At 42.4% G+C, this 21982-nt stretch overlaps 1 protein-coding gene and 1 long non-coding RNA gene across 4 annotated transcripts in view; one reads left to right on the top strand and one right to left on the bottom strand.

Annotated features, from left to right (window-relative positions):
- Nucleotides 1–12388, bottom strand: part of ZSWIM6 (zinc finger SWIM-type containing 6) — a 106894-nt gene extending 94506 nt beyond the window's left edge. Inside the window, exon 1 of one of the 3 annotated variants that reach the window (XM_068177343.1) lies at nucleotides 11730–12388. In XM_068177343.1, coding sequence (XP_068033444.1) covers nucleotides 11730–12240 — 511 coding nt within the window. In that variant the 5' untranslated portion in view covers nucleotides 12241–12388. The remainder of the gene's footprint in view (nucleotides 1–11729) is intronic. The other 2 variants (XM_068177341.1, XM_068177342.1) reach the window with 2 other exon arrangements.
- An 86-nt stretch (nucleotides 12389–12474) lies between these two features.
- LOC137465325 (uncharacterized) lies at nucleotides 12475–17568 on the top strand. The gene is made up of 2 exons (XR_010994621.1): nucleotides 12475–13930; nucleotides 15139–17568. It is a non-coding gene; the product is annotated as an uncharacterized lncRNA (long non-coding RNA).
- The last annotated feature ends 4414 nt before the right edge of the window (nucleotides 17569–21982 follow it).

Below are 21982 nucleotides of genomic sequence, written 5' to 3'. Positions count from 1 at the left end.
AGTGGGTGAAGTTCGCAAATGGCAATCACAGAAAACCTTTCCGAAATACAAATTTATAAGCACAGCAATGTGCATTTTCTGTTCTAAGAGTTACACAATGAGGCACAGAGAAGTAAATGAGTCATGGCTCAGCAAATGAGTCAGTTCTTTCATTTACCATATTCATGACAAGTATTTCACCATGGAAAACAATTATTTTGATATGCCTGTTTTGTAGTTTGTCCTTGGAAAAGCTCACTGAGTGACAAGAGATTGCAAGCCTGCTGGAACAGGCTCTTGGAGAATTCTCATGCTCACAGCCACACTGTGCTTCCATACCAGCAGCATTCTTTAGGACGGCAGGCTTGGTCAACAAGGAATATGCCCCCTCCCTAAGAAAAGGAATAACTGGAAATATAGTTACAACTTCTGTCAGAGTTTAAGGCCTTTGTCACTTATAACCTTTGTCAGGCAACCTAAGGTTATGAGCCTTAAGAAAAAGACAGACATCAGGCCTGCAGTTGTGCTTGAAATTCTTAACTACAAAGACCAGAAACCACCTACCATAGCCCTTGTTCAGCACACCACATCTACACAGGTTTCGCAGGCCTGTACAAGAGCCTCCAAACAGCTGACATGCATCGCTCAAGTCACTGGAGGCTCTGTAATGCTGTACCACATCAGGGCCAGCGCATTGTCACCAGCACACTGGACACCACTGTTAAGACACCTACAGTACACACGGCACACAAATGTCGCAGGAGCCCCCTGCTTGCCAATATACCCATTCCTGACAGAAAGCAGCTGACTGATGTTGCTTTAATCTGTGCAATAGGACCTGGTCAATGCAGAGAGTATGGTGTGAGGCTCTACAGAGAATAAGCTGGTTCAAAGGTCCCTCCACCTGCATTGAACATGCTGCTGCTTACTTACATTATTTGTACCCAAATACTGATGCAAGATTAAATTGCAGGCTCCTTCTGCAGCAGTCCCACATCCAGACCACTATACAAATACAGCATCCCCACTCTGCTTCTGATACTTCAAACCAGCATCAACTGCAATACAAGTGGATCTGCTCTTGACTTTGTCATAAATGAACACCACATACCCCAACCCCCAGGCTCACAACACTTACTGCCTCACCAAGGCTGTATGACATGCTATACCTCCTAGGCTCCTGGAATAAAACATAGCTATACAAAACCCCCCATGCCTACCAATCAAGCTACATGTATGCCAGGCTAATATACAGACACGCCTTGCACTCCAATGCTGCTGATTCTCCCATCTCACTCACCCATTAACTTTTGCCTGAGGTGCTTTCATTATATCACACCATCTTGTCCCACATCACTCTCTCAATCCCACAACTAAGTCATTGAGTACACCAAGGCCCTTGCCTGGAATGTGGTTCTGCCATTGGGCCCTTGCTGGCTCCAATGCAGTGCATCACACTGGGATGGTTCTCACCATAGTCCCCAGTGGTAACGTCTTCTGGATTCAGGTTCCTGTACCTTTCAGCACTTCCAGAAAATGCTGATTTCCCTCCCAGAAATTTCAGCTTCTACAGATTTTTGTGCTTCTCCTTTTACTTCCTAAAATCACAGCTTAGCGTCTCATTGCTCACTCATCTTCCTCTGCTTCCGCCTTTCAGATGTTTCTCAACATTTGATCTCTACTTCTTAACTTCCTTTTGTTATTCAATGAGGGAGGGGAAGATGGACCTCATAACAGGCAGGATTCACTGAAGCACATACCCATGATTCACATCTTTCCACTCATCCATTCTAAGATTTCAATAGCTATCATTTCACACCTTGAGTATCAGGAAGGAGCAGCTTTGATCTTACTGACATCTTGCTCCCTTAAGAATATTCTACATACTAGGAATATTGAGCTTTCTGACAACAGCAGCATCCTTCCTTGTCCTACTAAGCAGACAAGTCCTTCCTTTCAAGTACAAGACTTTGGATCTCTTTGATACTGAGATTACAATGCTCACATCTGTCCTATGTTTTTCATCTTTACCACTTATCTTATACCCCTACCAATGTTAAGTTTGTATTCCATATGACCATTTATCAGCAGGAAAAACTTCTCTAGTCCTTCTGATCACCACTGCAGCAACTCTGGCAGTTGTCTTCCGCTTTCCCCTTCCTACTTTTGTCTGAAGAACTGTCCAATGAAGCTTTGGACTCATCATCAGATTCCTGCCTGCACTCCCATCCCAGGTCAGGACAATATATGGGTTCTGGGAAAAAAAAAAAATCTGTTTTTCACAAATGTGAGTACCATAAATATTCACTACTGGGGATGGGGACCAAAATAAGAAAACAAGCCTTTTTACAATATACAATGCTTTAAAACTAAGCCATTTCATGTCAATTCAGGAGAATTAAACTACAATTTGGAAACAGCTTTAGCTGAATTTCATTCACTATGAGTCTACAATTCTATCAAAGAATAATTAACACTATGAAAAAATCTCTTTGAAACAGTTGTACAAGATGAAGTCAATGGTTTTGTTATACTACTGGTCAAGCTTCCATCAGAAGCAGCTTCTGCTAAAGTAAAATCTGACAAGCACCCTTCAAACACACAGAAAGTCATTACCTGAAAAATCAGAGCATTACCTTTGTGCATCTAATATACCTTATTTATAAAACTGAAATTGGAACAAAAGGTTGAAAAGAGTGAGAGGACACTTACTTCATAACTTAGAACTATTTTACAATTTCAAAAGCTACAGAATCTAAGTTACTGTTTTCTAACCTATTTTCCATCTTGAAAGCCGTGTTTCATTTTGTAGGAAAAAGCTTCCATGCATTTGCTAATACCCATTAAAAGTAGATCATAAAGAGGTAAGAGTCACTTAGACTACATCCTCCTTAAATATACCTCATCAGATATCTAGTGAGATCTTTGACCTCTGTATTATCTCAGGAAGTACCACTTCCCCACTTCTCGGCCTCTCATCTATAAAGCATTTTACTCAGCATTTTATCACCTTTCTTCTCTTCAAGCATGTATTATTCAGTAAGACAAACTCTTGTTTACTCCTAAATACATCTTTGCTCCTTGCTACCAAACAGTCATTTACATTTATCATCTACAAAATTACCCAGAAACCAAACCTGTAAACTACTGCCAGGATACATGACAACATAAAAACTGATCACTCAAAACTAAGTCAGTAAAACTAAGTGGGGTATGCTGCTTCTAAAATTTATACACAGGACTAAGAAATTTTTTCTCAGCTTCCTTATTCCATCAGACTTCATCATCTACCAGACAGCATCTGTTAAATTATGTCCCAGTCCTAGTTACTGCCTGCCATTCATGCATTAGCACATTGAATGGAAGTCACCTCTATTAATTCACGGGTATTTGTATTTGACAAGGAAAGCTATGTGATGGTGCACTCACATATCATGGCTTGCAATAACAAAGATAAAAAACAGCCATGCATTTTATGTCATCCTCATCCCCCTGCTGTGGAGGAAGCAAAATTGAAGTTTTGGGCTTCTGTATAATATAGCTACACTAAATCCAGAAACAGAATATAACGTACTTGATATTTTATCCCCAAGACACTAACTGCAGACAGTTTGCAAGTTTTCAGTTTGCAATCTAAATCAATGGAAGAACTGAGACTCATTTTGCATGTACCACAGCACCAGCACAGCCAGCTGTCATTGGTAATAACAGTATTTCAGAATAAAAGTGCTCCAGTTTTTTCTTTTTCTTGAGCTAATATATTAAACAATTAATTTAGACTATTGATTTTTCCCTGTTCTTGTATTTTTAAAATCAGTAGACTGCAAATTGTCCAGAGAACAAGCCATGTTTAATCCAGTAAGCATGGTCACTAAAGCCAGCTTCGTAAATATGCAAATGACTGTTTTACTAAACCTACTTTCCACCCTCCCAAAACACTGCATTATATTCCACCAATAGCAGAAGTAAAGTCTGATGGAATTGGTGTGGAAGCAGCCAACAACTTACAGTACAGTACTCCACTAAACTGATTACCTCACATTTTCCAGAACATCCCAAGAAGATTATCTGTAAGTGTATTTGGTAATGAATTCTTAACACAGATTTTATCTGCTATCCTTTCATAGCCACAGCTGCACATCAAGTCAAAGAAAGGACCAACAATCAAGCATATGAAACTCTGAAGATGACACTATCTATTATTGACACTAAACATACTATGAATCCCATCATTAATCACTGAATATGGATCGATGCTTCATGCACTTCAGCCTAGTCAAAACAGCAAAGTTAAATGCAGAAATTAAAAACTAATAATAAAGCTCAGGAGCCACTTTTGACAAGGGTAAGCTAGAAGCTGAAGTATTTGAGTTTAGAAAGTTTGTGCTGCCTTGCACACATAGTGGAACATTGCTATGCAGAAGGCCACTAGCATAAAAGAAGAAAATAGTCAAACTCTAAACATACAGAAACAAATCTGAGAGCCACTGCTGAAGCCTTTAACCCAAAGCCAAGCTTTTAACACAACCTTATAAACACTTAAATAATTAGAATACATGCAAACTTGATCCTCTACAGTGTTACAGGCTGTACACTTGTAACACTTTGTAAGGGTTTATGCAATTTTAAGTGCCTTGATGGCCTAATGTTTTTCATTCCATTAGTCAGTGTAAATTAAGTATTGTAGTCAGCTGCACAGTTCCTGCATAGTTCCTGCACTGTCACTGCATTACTCTCAGCTGTCAGTAACCAGTTAGCAGTTAAATTTGGCACACATACAACAAAGTGTCTCATTTCTTAGAAGTCATACAGCTACGCAACAGATGATTTTTCAGGCCTTTAAAAGAATCATTTGAATGCAATTAACTTTTGTGAAAAATAAAGTAAAAAAGATATAATAAAAAGATATATTAACATGTACTTCTGTGAAATATCTTACTATGCCATTTCCTCCATTATTTTTCCAATGATGCCAAAATGTATTAAAGGTCTGACACCAGTTAACAATGAAAGATGACTTATGTAAACAGGTGAATTGTTAAATAAACTATATTAAAAGGTAAATCACCTGAATTTTTAGAACATTAATTCAGTACATAAGCTTCCTATTTATCTGATCAGCTAGCTCTACTAATGCAAATTTAAACTCGCTGACAGGTTTTACTGCATCCTTCCAATTAGCATCAGACTTTCTCAGCCATTGCCCTTGCATTTCCAAAGCAAAACTTCCAGGTTTCTCAATTGTCAAATACACTCACTTGCAAAGAGGAATGGAGGCTTACATAATAATAAAAAATAAATACATGACCTTTAAAGCGACAAATAAAAAATTACACTCTCATTTTTAAAGCATGTAATGATGTGCATCACAATACTTTATACACTGCTGAAATCTGCCCTCTTTGACTATTTAGTTTTCACTTTTCAAAGGTGTTTAATAAAGTGTTGGTATAAATTCCACATTAGGAGACTCTTTAGTCTATACTGAATTGTGTCATATCAGAAGAAGCCTTTTTTGTATGCCCACTCAGCTCTTACAGCAGGCCTTTTATCAGTTCTGACTTAACCACAAAGGAATTCTATACTCTGTAGTTACTATTAGAAGGCTCGACTCCTCCAGTCTGTTTGCACATTTGCAGAATTCAGTCAGAAAACATCTAGTTTAAGATGGTGATTTATATCACAGCTTTTCCAGACTTCCTGGCCCTCCAAAGCACGGCCAAGGCAACAAAGACTGGATGCATGTTGCTGCTTCAGAGGACAGCAGGGTAATGTGCCACAAGGCCATCACATAAATCATAGTAATTGGCATGCAGCTGGAAAGAAAATGCAAACCAGTGTACAGCACCAGCCAACATCACCAGTGATCCAGGTCACAGAAGGTTATGAAGCCATGTCAAGGACTGCACACATATCCAGCTGACAACTTTTTACATACATCGTCTTGGACAGTAAACCAACAGCAAAAACTAAAGGTTCAAGGAGGCAGATCGCTCAGAACAAGTGCAGTTGTTGGACAACACTCAAGTGTTCACGTGCTGTCAGGCTGACTGCATTCCAGGCAATCAGAATTCACATTAAATCTTTATCCTTGCAACACATGAAAGCTTTTTAAGATTTCAAATAGTTCATGTCACAGACAGCATAATCATAAATTAGGATACCTTTTGTCAGTTAAAATAGTGTGGTCCTTTTCTGACCTGACTTCTGGGTTTTTTTTAACAAGACACAGTAAATTCTCCTACCTTACCCCTCAAGAAAATAAAGAAAAAACAAGTTAAGGAATGTCAGCTGCTTTCCTATACTACTGTAACTTTGCACTCATATTTACACTACTGCAAAACTTCACGCTTTATCTTGACAGCACTAGATGACCTACACAGCAGGTGTCATTTAAATTGAACTAATGCAGACGTATCTTAGAGCATGCCATCTACTATATTTCATCCTTCAACAGTAAGAACTGCACCTGACAGTTTAGCACATTTTTTCTCTTGAATTTTTAAAATTAGAACTTGACCAGAGTCTTAAGTAATGATTTGATTTTAACAGGTTCATTTATAAAAGCAAATGATACACCAAAATGCAGCAACTAGCAAATGATTTTTAAGGAAACCAGTTTGTCTGATGCTCACTTTTAAATAGCCCCAGCCTACGGTCACACACAGATTTTGCATTTAATTAATAGTTCACCTCTGAAAGTTAGCATACAGGGAGAGAGAGCAAATGCAGGCATCAACTGCTGGCATGACAAGTGGCTCAAATTCAAACATTGCTACATACCAAAGCATCGGATCATATACAAAGATGGAATCACTTTCTAAAAGGAATGGCAGCTTTGAAAATGAAAATAGTTTTCTTGAAAGTTAGGAAAACCTTGAAATTAAGGGGAAAATGAAACATAAGAAACATGAAAACTGACCTGAAACACACAATGAAAAATTTTGTTACATGAACCAAATACAACACTGTATTCCTGTATAAAGGAAGATTTCTCCATTTAAAACTTGTGATGGCAAGTGATTAGCAATTACTTTCCTTAAAAATAAATTAATTCTACAGTAGTATTGACATTGTCCAATTACATTTATCCTACTATTAACAGTTACATAGGAAGATAGTCTATACAAATTTTGTTTCAGAACTTGAAATCACTCTAAAATACTTACACTCTCTTGAAATCAAGATTCTCTATTTTTAGAAAGCCTGAATTAAATGCAGGAGCTGATTTACAAAGCTTTTCCACCTTTAGTGATCTGGTCTTGAAAGACAGCTTTTTTGCTTCTCTAGCTCCAGCTGTTTTTTCAGGGTTTCCAAAGAAATTATTCAAGGTTAAGCATAGTGTATTAGAGCACACACACAGAAAATAGCTTGCATATTCACCAGTTAACACATTGCATTCCAAATCCAACAAGGAAACCACAATGCATTAGATGTCTCCCTTTCAGGAAGAAAAATTTAAAAATTAGCTTACTAGTTTCTATTCTGGAACTTGGAAATATCAGTAGTTATTTCTTAGAGCAAACTGAAACTGCAGTTGATGAAGGCATTTTTACAAGACTCTCTACTAGGCTTGGAACTTAAGTCAAAAAAAAGTCCAGCAAAAAGTCAGAAATCATTTGTTTACACCCTTACCATAATATTGTATTAACAAGTTCTGGAATACTTGTTTTACTCATACATTCCTAACCAAACCCCTTAAGTTGAACATGATTGTTCTTTCAGCATGTAAGCACACAAAGTTCTCCTCCTCAAATAGGCAGAATTTAACACAACCTTTTCCCCTTGGAAAAAAGTCACTACACATACCAGAACAATTTGGTATCACAGGTCAAAAAGAGTTAACACTATACACAGTGCCTGCGCTGCCGCTAATGACGGCCTTAGGTTTGTCACACAACTCAGTGTTACTTTCATTAAGTAAATCCTTTTACTAAATATATCTGTCCTACAGGTTTCATCAACAATTACATATATATTGCACGCACCAGTGAGGATCACCATATCTTCTAAAAGTCACAGTTCCAAAACACAAGCCTGCAGCTCCAAGCTACTAATGCTTTTCATCTGAACCTCCTTCCACAGAAAAGGCAGCTTTCTATCTTATAATATTAACATCATATTCTAGAGCTGCGGCGAGTGCCAGTCAATGAATTCTTTATATTTTCCTTCCCTATGAGTCCCTTCCCTCCAACTCACTCCCATGCCATTCATACCTAAAAGCATGACTTACCACAGCCACAGAGCCTTATGCTACCATGGAAAGGGCTCTAACTCCTTTAAGAAAGGCCTGCATGAGCAAGCAGGGTCTATGCAATAAAGACAAACCTACTTCTAATGTGGCTGCAGCAGTGAAACTGAGTTTTACAGCACTACAGCCACGGCAACCTCTGTCTTTCCCCAAGCAAGAGTCATACCAGCCGAGGCACAGGGGTTTATTTCTTCTCCTAGAATAGCTGCATTAAGGGCTCTCACCAGGTCAGCTGTGCTATTGAGGGATCACACCTCTTCCTAACCTTGACAGCCACAGCTGTGACGACAATACAGTACTGTGTATTAATTCAGGACTAACCTCAGAAACCAAATATACACTTCGCCATCTAAAACTGTCTGCTTGCTCCTGGCATTTTCAAAATTTGGCCAAATGAAACACAGTCAATTTCTAATTTTCCTTCCAGATTGTTGTATTTACTCAAAAAGTGCTTTCTTACTTAGACTTGATTTTTTCCAAAAATACTTGGTTCAAAATAAGTTAAACACATGCATGGTAAAAGAGTTGTTTTATGCAGTTGGGAAGGTTTGCTTTAGGAACCTGCATTCTCTGGCTCTTTTGAAATAAACTAAAAAATAAAAACTTTCATATCCAGTTAAGCATATCAAAAAGATATAAACACATCAGTAAGTTGGATGCAAATTGAATTCCAAAGCCATCTTCATTGTAGAAAGCCCTTTCAAAATTAAGTGATGCTAATTATTATGCTAGGACAGCATCAATAAACTACAAAATAGGCTAGCAGACAATTTTACTGCCTGATTACCAAGAATGTTATTTGTGTGTATCTCTAATACATCATATTCATTTTACTTCAGATTTTCTGTACAACAAGATACACAAGAGACTAAACTGGTAGGCATGAAGCAGGATCACGTGAAGATTTTTAGCAAACCTTAGACACAAGGTTTGGGAAATCTTCCTGCTTAAGTTTATTTACCATGATAAAACAGTCAGAATGTTTATTCAGGGCTAGACTGAAAAACATAAAATGCAAAATTCAGAAGCAAATGGTGCTGTTTAACTACCACTGAACTGAAATTTATAAGTCTCTCAAATCAAGTCCCACATTCCCTGTTTATAGTAATACTTCAGGTTACAAGTAGGGCTGTTAGACCTGATATATAATAAAATGTATTTTGTCCAGTAACTGCACTTTTCCATAGTTCAACAGTAAGCATTTAGAGTTTCCATTACTCATACTGCAAAGAACATAAGTTCACATTTATACAGTCACTAAACATGCACTTATATAAACTTAATTCTAAGTTTTCATCAATGCTACATATTCAGCTGTATTATATGGAACCAATTCCATTCTCTGCCCAACATAACTCACTCTAGAGCAGAATTGCCTTTAACAGTTGCACCTTTCTCCTTCACTAGGAATATCTTGTCAGCAAGACCAGGTCTTAATGACACAGCTACCTACCCAAATTACACAAGAATTTTCCTACAGCAGGATCTACCCAAGTCCTCCACAACTCCCTCACCAAAGGAGCTGTCAAAGGAGTTCTGTCAAAACAAAACTGACATCTTTCATATCATCAGTTTCCACTACTGTTTTTGCACAGAATTTCAAAGGAGGCTCACATAAGGTTGGGGGGGGTGGGGGGGAAATACAACAAAGCAAATGTATTTTCAGCAGTAGGTACAGTATTTGTTTGAAATGCATTTAAGGGTTCCAGAAAAAGCAGTCAACACTTAAGTTGTTTTTTTTTCTACATACTGACCCTTGCCAACATTACTCAATGCCTTCCCCTTTGAATACACACAAAAACTTACTTTTTTTCTTTCACAACTACTCACTGGGGCCTATCCCACTGCTGAAAGCAAGCGAAGTCCTTGCTGGGTGCCTGCCTCCTAGAGAAGATTGCGTTTTTTATTTATTGCCCCTTGGCTTTATTTTCACAGTGAATTCCTGGCTTAAATGCAATCAGCCAAGAAACCCTCCCTATGTGCACTCCTGTCACTCCTAATCGCTTGCAAACAGAATCAAGTGCAAGCAAAAGGGGAAAAAAAATCTCAGCACTGCCAACCAAACTAAAAAAGCCCTACTTCTGATTTTGCCAGTCCTGAGGAACCACAGATGTACCTCAGACCCCTTGGAAAGAGAAAGTCAAAAGATTAAATTTAAAAGAAAGTTAAATTTAAAAATTAAATTAAATTTTAAAAAAAGAAAGAAAGTCCTCCTAAGCAGAAGAGAAAGGCACTGAACCTAAGAGCAGGGTCACATCTTCCTTCGGAAAAAAAAAACCTGATGGCACATTTGCAAGGTGCCCGCCAAATCAAACCCGAAGCAGCAGCACCGAGGTTTTGGGCGAGTGTGAAGGAGGGAATCCCGGCGCGCCACACACGCACAAACACACACACACACCGAGCCGCCGCCGTCAACAAAAGGCGAGCAGCAGCCTCTTTTGTCTTCCCCTTTTAAGGGGAGGAGGAGGGGAAACGACAGAAAACTGAGAGGGGGGAAACAAAAAGGAGAGGAAAAAAAAAAAAAAAGACGCAAATAAACATGAAAATGAGAACAAAGTGGCCGGGTCGCACAAAGAGCATCACCACCGGCGGAGAGGACTATCTGCCCGGGGCGGCTCCTCTTTCATTCAAGGAATGGAAGGGGAGCCGCTCCCGGCAGACAGCCCTCTAAAAGTGGGGGAATACCCACCTCTGCAGCCCTTTAAACACTGGTAGGGAGGAGTTAACCAAGGGAGCCTACAGCGCGTGAAGAACAGCGGCAGGCGGCTGGGCTGGGGGTCAGGAAGAGGAGGGGGGGGGTATTGTTCCAGTAGGAGGAAAAGCTTCGCTTTCCCCTCCTCGTCACGAAGCCGCTCATCCTAAAGCACCCCCCCCCGCATCCATACCACCCCCAGCGGGGCGAATCGCGCCCGCTCCCTCCGGCTCGTCGCCGCTGCCCTAGAAATGCCTTTGTTCGCGGATCCCCCCCGCACTCCCGCTGCCGGGGTCTCGCACTGCTTTTATGTCTTTATTTTGGACGGCGGCGCATCGCGCTCCCCCTCCTTCCCCCGCCGGCCGCCCTTCTGCTGATTCATTTCCACCGGCGGTCCCCCTTGGGATGGGGGGGGGCGGCATCTCCTCGCTATTGTGGCTCGAGGAAAAGCGATGACCCGGATTACCGGGGGTGGACGCTGGTAGGGGGGCAGAGCCAAACGGGATTACACAGGCTGGATTACCGGGAGCGGTGCGGAGCTGTGAGTTAAAGGGACAGGAGGGAACCGTGTCCGTGTCACGGAGGCAGGGAGCCACTGCGCGTCCCGGGCACGAGGGGGAGGAGACCGGCGGAGGAAGTTGTCCGGCTCACGGTACAGCCAGGGAGTGAAGGGTTCGCACGGGCCGGGCCGCAGGCGGTGAGCTGCAGCGGAGAAAGAGGGACGGCAAGCGGGTGACACGCAGGGGGAGACCCGCGGCCCCGAGCGGCGGCGGCCTGGCGCGGGAGCGGAACCGGCCGGTGACTCACCGACTTGCAGGACATTATCGACGCAGCCGCCGTCGAGCAGAGCGATGCCCCTGCGGAAGGGCAGCCGATTCTCGTCGGCGGCAGCGGCGGCGGCGTCCATGGCCCCGCCAGGCGCGGCGGCGCCCCCGGGACCGGCGGCGGGATCCTCGGCGCCGGTGTTGAACGAGGAGTACATACAGATCTCCCTCTCGCTGCGGGGAAAGGACCAGTAAACGATCCTGCGCTGCACCGGCTCCGGGATCCGTTCGAACCGCTCCTCCACCCGCTGAAAAGGCCACTTCTCCGCCACCTTGCGAGCCGCAATGTCTAGCAGGGACTCGGGGCTCTGGGTCTTGCCGAGCGGCAACAGCCCCAGGGCGGCGGCGGCAGCTGCGGAGGAGGGTCCGGCACAGAGCGCGCCCCCGCCGGGCCCGGAGCCACCCGCCCGCTGCCCCGGCCTGCAGCCCGAGCCATAGCCGGGTCTGCAGCAGAGGCGCTTGGCGGGGTGGGGGAGCTGACCGCGCTCCGCCATGATCGCGCCGCTTCTAAGCCGACAGCGGAAGTGGCTGTACCCTATAAACGGCTCCAGGAAGGCAGCGAAGGCCCGCGAGCCCCCGGGGACACGCCCCCCTCTGCCCTTATGTGGCGAAGAGGGCGGGGCTTCGTGGCCTTGCCGGCTACGGGGGGGCGGAGCCTTATGCAAATCGGCGTCACAACGTAAATAGACCGGCGGGGGGGAGGGGGGGAGAGGGGGAAGTGGGAAGGAGTGGCGCGCGCTCCCCTCCCTCTCTTTCCCTTCCCAACTTCTTCTCCCGTTGATGTCACGCGCGCAAGCCCGGGCGCGCCCTCGCGCGCGTGGTGGGAAAGGGAGGCGCGGCCGGCGGCGCCCCCCGCTCTGCCGCCATATAGGGAATGGAATGCGGGGGCGGGGCCGCCGCCGCGGCCTGAACCCGGTCACCTCTGCCGGGAAAGCCGGAGGGGCGGGGCGAGCCGCGCCGCGCCTCGCGGCTGGGAAGTACGGTACCGGCTGCGGCCGCGTCGGCGGGAAGGACCTGCGCTCCTGCTGCAGAGGCGGGCCGCAACGGGCGAAGACCTTTCCGCCCGCCCCTAGAGCAGGAGCCCCGATGCTTGCATATAACAAGGTCTTGAGCTACACGAGTGAGGCGCGCTCCAAGATGTGTTGGTGTTGAGTTTTGTGGGGAGTTTAATTTTCCTTCTCTTAGCGGTAGTACGGTAAAGATCGTCATCCCGGTGCCAGTACCCGGTTGGCTCTGCAGATGTCAGGGCTTGGAAGCGCTGCGGGAGAGCCGAGACACGGGGCAGGGCGGCACGGACCCGCAGTGAGTCAGTTGGAGGCGATGAAGGCACCGTGTTTGCCCAGGTGGGTCGTGAGGATGTCGTGACACAGTGGAGGGTCATGGTGTTTTCGGTGATCTTTAAAAACCGTGCCGTTCGGGTCCGTGCCGGCGCCTCAAATATATATATATAGATATATACATACGCCGACGGTCCCGAGATGCTGCGTGGCGCCACGGCTGCCCCGCAGCCCCGCTGCTCCCGCCGCCGCTCCTGGAACACCGACTGCATGGAAGTGCCGCCGGGAAGGGATCGAGCGAGCGCAGACCACAGCACCTTTCTGCGCAGAGAGGCTGTGGGCTGCGTGTCATTGCAGAGCAACTTCGGTTGACTTCTGTTCCACTAATTAAATTTTAAAATAAATATTTTTGGTATTTTGGAATTTTATCTCGGAAATGGGATTAACCTTTGATGTTTCATGGTAGAACAGTCGCCATTTTTTATTAACCAAATTTAAAACCAATTTTTTTAAATTAATTAAATATTTTCGAACTATAGCTTGTAAGAGGCATTTTTTGGCGGCTTGCAGTTGAAAACAGCACTTACTCGCATGCCATGCCCTGCAGAAGCCGTAATTGGAGCGGCTTCTCTCCGGTATGCTCGTTTTCCCAGACAGACTACATTTTCCATGATGCAGCGCAAGCCGGCCCTAGCGGGGAGGCGGTTCCGTCAGGGAATGTTGCGGAGGAATGTCAAGCGGGCCAGGCATAAAATCTAAGAGGTGCAAACACATCGCCTTGGCTCGAAACTTTGTCGTCTCCTTTTTGTTTGCACCATCCCTCCTTTTCGACCTCCGGCTGGAGCAGGAGCTTATTTTGTAGTCAAGCGATTGAAAAGCTTTGCAGAAACTGCATTTTTCATTAAAAGTGGGTGGGAAATTGAATGAAACTTACCAGACTCGCTGACTGATTTTTAAAGAAAGATCGGCAGAAACCTGAGATGGTTTAGAATATGCATATATTGGGGAAGGGGGGAGAGTGTATGCTTTTAAACTTCTAAACAGTAGCAGTACTTGGAATACTCTACTTCACGGGTAGAGAATTTTTTTACATCTAGGTACAGACCTGCGCTTTTGGTGGAGGGGAGGGTTAGGGTTGGTTTTTTGCTTTTGCGTTTGTTCGTTTTTCTGGTTTTGGGTTAGTTTTGTTTGTTTTTTTTTTTTTTTCCTGCTGCCAGTTGCTGATACTAAGAAAATGACGGGTGCTTTTTAACCAAGTAGCTTAAACTGCAGAATAATTTTCTGCACAGTTTGGTTGGGTTTTTTTGTTTTGTTTTGTTTTTTGTTTAGTTTTTGGTTTTTTGTGGTTTTTTTATACTACAAGTTTGGAGTTTCTTCCTTTGGGATCATGAAACCTATCTTCTGTGTAAGAAATGAGTTTAAACTGATGCTTGTGTTTCTGGCTATGGACTTCACAAAATAGTTACTCTTGGGAAGCCGGTTTCATAAATTCATAGATAGCTTGCTGGAATATTAACTGTCTTGTTTCTCATTTTCGCCATGTTTTATAAATGTTCCTCTGGATTTATAAACTTAACTCCAACAGAATTTTGGAAGTGTTAGGGAGCCTGAATGCTGCAAACCAGAGATGAGCTTGTAGTACTTTCTTTTACTATTAATATGGTTTTCGTCTCAACATTTCAGAGAGCAGAGATATTAAATATGTAGACAGTAGGAAAAAGAAGAAAAAAAGAACTTCATTGATTGCATGTGTGTGAGAGGAGAGGAAAATTATTTTTCACTCCATCACTTATGCATAAGTAATGATTGTTCACATGTCAAAGCAATTTTTCTTCTCTGTTCTACCACTATTTCTGTTTTAAATAAGCATTTAGCAAGTCAGTAAAAATACTCTTCCAAATTGGGTAATGGCTGTTCTTTAACAAGTCCTAGCCACCTGCTGCAGTAAAAATAACACTAATGCCACTGGAAGAATTCTTCACGTCATAGTCAAGAAACTTTACAATAAAAACCAAGAAGAGTGGGAAGAGTGACAATGAACAACAAATCATCCATAATAAGCAGATTAACCTATGTGTCAGTTATCTCAACTTAGTCTTACTTCTTTCTTTATAGATCTGGGCAGAAATTTTTAAATTCACTAAAGAAATACCAGAGAAAAGCAGGTGGAAGAGCTCATAGATCTACCTCTTTCATCTGTCTACCCCTCATCAGGAGTAGCTACTTCCTATTGAGTCTGTGTCTAATAACAGACACACAGAACACTGGTGAATCTTTTTAATTTCTGGGCTAGGGAGCAGACAAGGAAGGAAGAGGCGTCTTTGCTCTTGTCATGCCACCACAGGCACCAAATGTGCTCCACTTTAGGCTCCAACTGCACTGGCGTAGCACTTTAACAACTTGCAAATTTTCATCTGAGGCTGAACTTTTGTCCTTCAAGGTTTGCCCCGAGTTCCATCCACTTTCTGAAACCAAGTGGGAAGATGTGTTAACTCCAGAGAAGAAATTAGGAAGTGTTAAAGCCATATCTAAGCTATTTTAATTGCTAGTTAGTTTTTCTTTCAATGGATGTTCTCAAGGGAAGACCTTACTGAGCTGAGCATTTCTTGCCTCTGTTTCCATGTCACCATTTTGGGAAGTTTCTGTTCCAGAGCTACACAGAGAGGAAGGAATGGCTGCAAAACAGCAAGCTGAACTTGGCTAACTTCCTGCATGTAATAAAAGGCTATTCTGTGAGCTGCTTGGAAAAACACCCTTGGCCACTGCGCAGTGAAATTCCTTCCTAATAATCTTTTCAGAGCATTAGGCCAGTTGTAGTCAGTTTTGCTCATTACAGTAAAGTATAAAAGGCTTGAGCATTCCACCAGTTGTGCTAATTTAAAAGGAAGGTCACATATAGCTGCACAGTTGTCTTTGTATGAAACACACCAGGGTCTAAATGTTTAAAAACGATGGCAGGCGACATAATGCTGGCCAGCATAAGTCACCTCAGTGGTTAAATCTTATCAGGAAGGATGAGACTTGGCTTTCCTGCATTGAAGCTGAACAAGGGTCTGGATTCATGCACTGCATAAAATATTTCTAAACTCTCAGAGGGTAGGGGGTCAAAGACAGAGAAGGAGTCTTGAGAATAGAGGCTGAAGGGTTCTTGGAGCTAAAGCTATAAGGAAAAAAAAGCAAGAAAAATTGAGGAGACAGGACTAAAATAATTAAAACAAGAAAGAATAATAGACCTACTGAAACAACTGGATTTACAATACTTTTTTAACCTGTTTCTGTGTGCATTTTTATATAACGAGGGGTTTCATTTCTTGGAGGAAGGCTATAGGTTTTGCAAATAACAAATTTATTCTAACATCGTGTGAAAGCTTGAAAAACACTGCTGTATGTAAAGGTAGTGAATATCACTGTACTTTGCAGTGTAGTGAAACTGGGAATTCAAATGCATGAAAAGCAGACAGAAGTGATGAGTGTTGATGAAATTACTATCTTAAGATTGGTTAGTGAAGAAAATAGTGTAGTTGGTCACTGTCCTCAGTTTTACAATTTTACTGTTTTACAGTTTTACTGTTTCATAAAACAGTTTCATTCATTATGTTCAGAAGCTATTTTTAATTTAAGACCTTAAAAAAGGAAATTTTGCCTTTTGCTAGCCTTTTAAATCAAATACTCTAGGATAAATATTGCCAGCTCTTTAGACTTTCTCTGTTGAAGTGGAAATAAACTGGCAGCACCAAATGAGCCCTTTCAAAGTGCAGCTTTTTATTTTGATTAAATTCCATGTTGATTCTAAAACTGGAGTCAGATACTAACTAGAATCTAAAAGCATTTAGGAAAATTTATTTAAATAACTAAGCATACTTTGCCAGTTTTCTAGAATAGTCATAAGAAACAAACATCTAAAACTGGGCTAAATCCTCTTGACATTAATTTCTGTGTCCTCTGCCTTTCTGTGGCTCAATACTTGATGTATGAAGTCATTCTCAGATGGACTGAAGGGGAAGGCATTGTTTGTGCCATAGTCCCAGAGCTGTGTGAATTAATGCTGCTCTGTATTTCCTCAAGGACTGAGCATATTCAGTTTATATTTATTGAGAATAGATCCTGGGAACTAATTATTTCTTCCTTAAAAGGAGCCTTGTATTGAGTTATCTGTTGAGACAGTTCAGCTCACTACTAAGTCACTAAGGATAAAAGCATCACTGTTACAAGCAAAATGACAATGTGCAAGAAACTTCTTAAAATTAAATGTGTTGCAGTCATTTAGATGGTTCAGAATATTGAGGTCTTGGAAGACTAGAGGAATAAGAGTGTCTCACCTTTCTTCAGACTTAGTATTTGCATAAAGTCAAAAGGAGAAAGTCTTGTCTCAGAGGGAACTGTAGATTTATTGTCTCTGTGAGTTTGTTGTGACCTTATTTAGATCTGAGTTGCAAAATTTATGAATACTCAAAGTAAAAGCAGTATATTATCCTCACAAGTCTTTGTAAATGTTATTTTAAAAGTATTTTCCTAATATCAAAATAAAATAATTTTATGAAAATATTGGATATTAAAACATCTTTATTCATTTATTCTCTCTTTTTAGTGCAAATACATACACTTAATTGTGATTAGGTGATTAAAAAAAAAGTTCCTCTAAACTGCATCTTCTTCTGGTCAGACATTCTCCACCAAAAAACAGGATAGGCTGGTCTAGAAGTTATCAGGTGCAAAATGCCATTGTTTGGTCTACCAGCATGTGTAGGAATACACATATACAGAAAGTGAAATGGGCTAGTGGTTTAAAAGGGAACATTAGGGCACTGCCTTCTTGTGGATAAGCATCCTACATGAACAACTCCCCCTTTTTGTCTTCTTGGGCTTTCTCTCTTTTAACTGCACTTTAGACCTTTAGACTTCCTTGCATTGGACCAAGGAACTACTTTGCAGTATCAGGCCCAGTAATTCTTGGGCAGAAACTCTTATGAAGGACATGAAAACCTCGATATGATATTGTCTCACAGTAAAAGACATTGCTTACTTAAATTTTAACCTATAGCAAAGAAAGAGAAATTACATAAACTAAAATTTTCAGAAGAGCTTTTCCACATGATAAGTGCTGGTAGAATGATTTTTAAAATGGCTTTAAATAAAAAAACCAAAAACCCAAAACAAGACAAAACCCTTCCTTTTCCCATTTCAAGGATCCCAGAGTCATTTAGTTTGGAAAAGACTTCCAAGGTCATCAAGTCCACCCTTTTGAATGATCACCACCTTGTCAACTAGACCATAGCACAAAGTGCCAGGTCCAGTAATTTCTTGAACACTTCCATGGATGTTGACTCCACCACTTTCCAGAGCAGTCTATCTCAATGTTTGACAGCCTTTTAGTGATGAGATTCTTTCTAATGTCCAACCTAAACCTCCCCTGGTGCAGGTTGAGACTCTGTGCTCTTTTCCTGTCACTGGCTGACTGGGAGAAGAGTCTGACTCCACCTGGCTGCAGTCTCCTTTCAGGCAGGTGTAGGGAGTGATAAGGCCACCCCTGAGCCTCCTTTTCTCTACAATAAACACCCCCAGCTCCCTCAGTCACTCAGGACTTGTGCTCCAGATCCTTCCTCAGCTCTGTTGCCCTTCTCTGGACCTGCTCCAGCACCTCAATGTGCTTCCATTCAGGCCCAGGATCTGAGGTGCAGCCCCACCAGTGCTGAGTACCAGTGCTGACAATCCCTGCCCTGGTCCTGCTGGCCACACCATTGCTGATCCAGGCCAGGATGCCATTGGCCTTCTTGGCGACCTAGGCACACCCTGGATCATGTTCAGCTGCTGTCAACCAGCACCCCCAGGTCCTTTTCCATTGGGCACTTTCCAGCAACTCTGTCCCAGCCAGGGGCATTGTCTAGGGGTTGTTCTGACCCAAGAGTAGGACCCAGCACTGGCCTGGGTCCTGGCCTTTTTGAACCTCACACCACTGGCCTCAGCCCATGATCCAGCTTGTACGGATCCCTGTGCAAAGCCATCCTACCCTCCATCAGATCAGTACTTACGCACAACTTGTTACCTGTGAATATACTGAGAATGCACTCAACTCCCTCATCCAGATCATCAAAAAAGATATTAAACAGAACTGGCCCCATTACTGGCACCATTCCCCACCACTCTCTGGGCCTGGCCAATCCAGCAAGAGGTGTACCTGTCCACTCCATGGGCTACCAGCTTTTCCAGGAGAATGCTGTGGGAGACATGACGAAAGGCTTTGCTGAAGTCCAAGTAGGCTACATCCACAGCCTTTCCCTTGTCCACTGGACAGGTCAGCTGGTTGTAAATGGAGATCAGTTTGGTCAGGTGGGACCTGCCTTTCCTAAACCTATTCTGGGTGGGCCTGACCCCTTGGTTATTCTGGGTGTGCCATGTGATTGTATCTAAGATGATGTTTTCCATAGTCTTGTGGGGTGCTGAGGTCAGGCTAACCGGCTGTAGTTGCCTGGATCCGAGTTCCAGCCTTTCTTGTGGATGGACATCACACTGGCCAACTTCCGGTCATCTCTGACATCCCCAGACCTCCCTGATTAGCCAGAACTGACTAAGAAGTCTGAGTCCAAATTAATGTGTGATGGCAAGAGAGCCGAACATACAAGGGGACAGCTTAAATATGCCAAAACCTGTAGCTCCTGCCTGTGTGCTATGGAGATAGGGTGCCTTTCAGTAGGATCCATGCTGTGCTGGTGTACCCTTGTCTTCAGCAGCACAGCCAAGGCAGTCCTAGGAAAAGGAAAGTATAGCTAACTGGACAGCAATTTTTTTGGGTGCCAATTTTCTGTGAACTTTTCAGCTTTCATCAATTATAACTGAGGACCTGCAGAAAGTATGGAGGCAAAGAAAAGGCTGAGATGGCTAAGCAACACTATAATGGTTCCTGTTGTAAAGACTGTTATTCTTTTAAAAAGCTCAGGTACAATACCTACTTCCTCTTACTTGTTTCCCTACTGATTGCATTTAGCAAGCTGGGAAAAATAAGCTGGACTATATTTTTTTTCTTAATGATCTCTGTTTAAAATTTGGTTCCAATTGATACTTAAATTCTTAGTTTACAGGTATTTGAAAAATATTGCAAACCTGTCTCTAACTTTGCTGGGATTGAAACACCCAATCAGGATTTACAGACAGCTCTTTTCTTGGGTTGTATCAGAGAAAAACTTAAAAGATAGTGCTTTAAGTACAAGGGCTTCTGCATAGTTAAGACATCCTTTGAAATTAAGAGACCAAGGGTTTTATGTCTGAAAAAAGAATTACACTCTGCTGTTTTGTCATTTATGTGGTCAAAAAGGACTGTATGCTGAAGAATAGTTAATAAAGATCAAATCAAGGGTATAACATTTTGAGGGGTTGTTTTCCCAATTTCTTTTCCCCAACCCATATTGTATCTTATATCTGTAAAACCTGGGCATTTGTCCCAAAACTTTAGAAAGTATTTGAATTTTTGTAGCCCAAGTGCTAATTAGAGTGGTGTGTACTTAGATCTACCCCTGCAATACTGACTGAGCTGTGGAATACTGCATCTTTTCAGAGCAGTCAACTTTCAAGGTTAAACACAGCTTACTAATGTGTATCTTGAGTGACATTCATATACTTTCACTTGTATTTTGTGTCCCAGCTGAAAGTATTATCATTATCTGGTTGTCTGTTTCTATCCCTTCGTTTTCTTTCCCATCTTTCTTTAACTGTACTTTGCTGTTGCCAGTCCATTGTACACTCTCTCCCTATTAAAGAGACAAAATGGGTAAATTTTCCAACCACTTGCCTTTCCTTCTTCCTATTCTTCCTGTCCTGCAGTCTTGGAAATTGTACTGGAGCTAATATGTCAAGCTAAGCCTTGTAATCAAATTCAGAAGATAGAGATAAGCTGTGGTTAGAGCCTGCAGTAAAATTTTGTCAGAGAAACCAGTACTTTTTTTACTTCACTACCTTCAAAGGCTTCACTGGAATCCCTTTCTTAGAGCAGGGATTTATGGTTTTTTTCTACTGGTCTGTGACTAGACAACATTTAACTTTTGAAGTTGCTCTGAATAAAAGCACGTAACTTTTGAAGTTGCTTTGGATAGAAAGGGAGAACTTTTTTTTTCCTTTTTTTTCTTTTTTTTTTCTTTTTTTTTTTTCTTTCTTTTTTTTCTTTTTTTTTTTTTCTTTTATGCTCCGGGGATTAAGATGAGCTGAAAGATTCACCTCTGATGCACTTCAGCACTTGGAATAATAGTGGCACAATGTGGTGTTACACTTCTGGAAACTTAGTGTTTTGAGCCTCTTCCAGGGGAGTATTAGGAGTTCCAAGAATTTGGCAGGTTTACCACTGAAAAGGAAAGGACCCCTTGGTAATTAATATGTTCCCATGCTTCTTTGCTTTAATAAATTATGCAGGACTCATGGGACAGCTGCCTTATTGCTAGACACTGTCCTCTGCTGGGCTGTACTGGGGTTCTTCAGGGGAAATAGATGCAGGCACTGTGTGTGGTATGGTTCAAGCACTGCAGGAGATACTGGGTCAGTGTCTGCAAGCTTAGGCAGATGTCTCCATCAGTCATCCTGCAGATGTTATGATCCATGAGCAAGAGGGGTAGAAATCTCTTCTAGTGTCTCACATAAAATGTATTTTCTAGTGGTTCCAAAAATGGAGCCTCTGGGCAAAGCCTCTGAATTCCTCCAGGCGTAGTAAAGGTCCAGTTGTCACGTTAGTGTTCCAGCCTAAGACAGAAGACTATCTCTAGGAAGAGTATTCTCCTAACTCAGAATTGCTTCCCAGTCAGTAATTTTAGTATATGATTCTGAGAGCTTTGTTACAGACAGCACCAAAAGAATTTTGTTCTTGTGATTTCAGTGGTTCTGAGAAGCAGCAGCAGCCCAGCCTGAGCAGGGTTTCACATTCGGGATGACAGTCCAGGCACCAAAGCTAACCATGTGCACACTTGGATGACCAGGTTTG

The sequence above is a fragment of the Anomalospiza imberbis genome, chromosome Z, assembly GCF_031753505.1.
Source record: "Anomalospiza imberbis isolate Cuckoo-Finch-1a 21T00152 chromosome Z, ASM3175350v1, whole genome shotgun sequence".
NCBI lineage: Eukaryota > Metazoa > Chordata > Aves > Passeriformes > Viduidae > Anomalospiza > Anomalospiza imberbis.
This window is presented reverse-complemented; position numbering and strand designations above follow the sequence as displayed.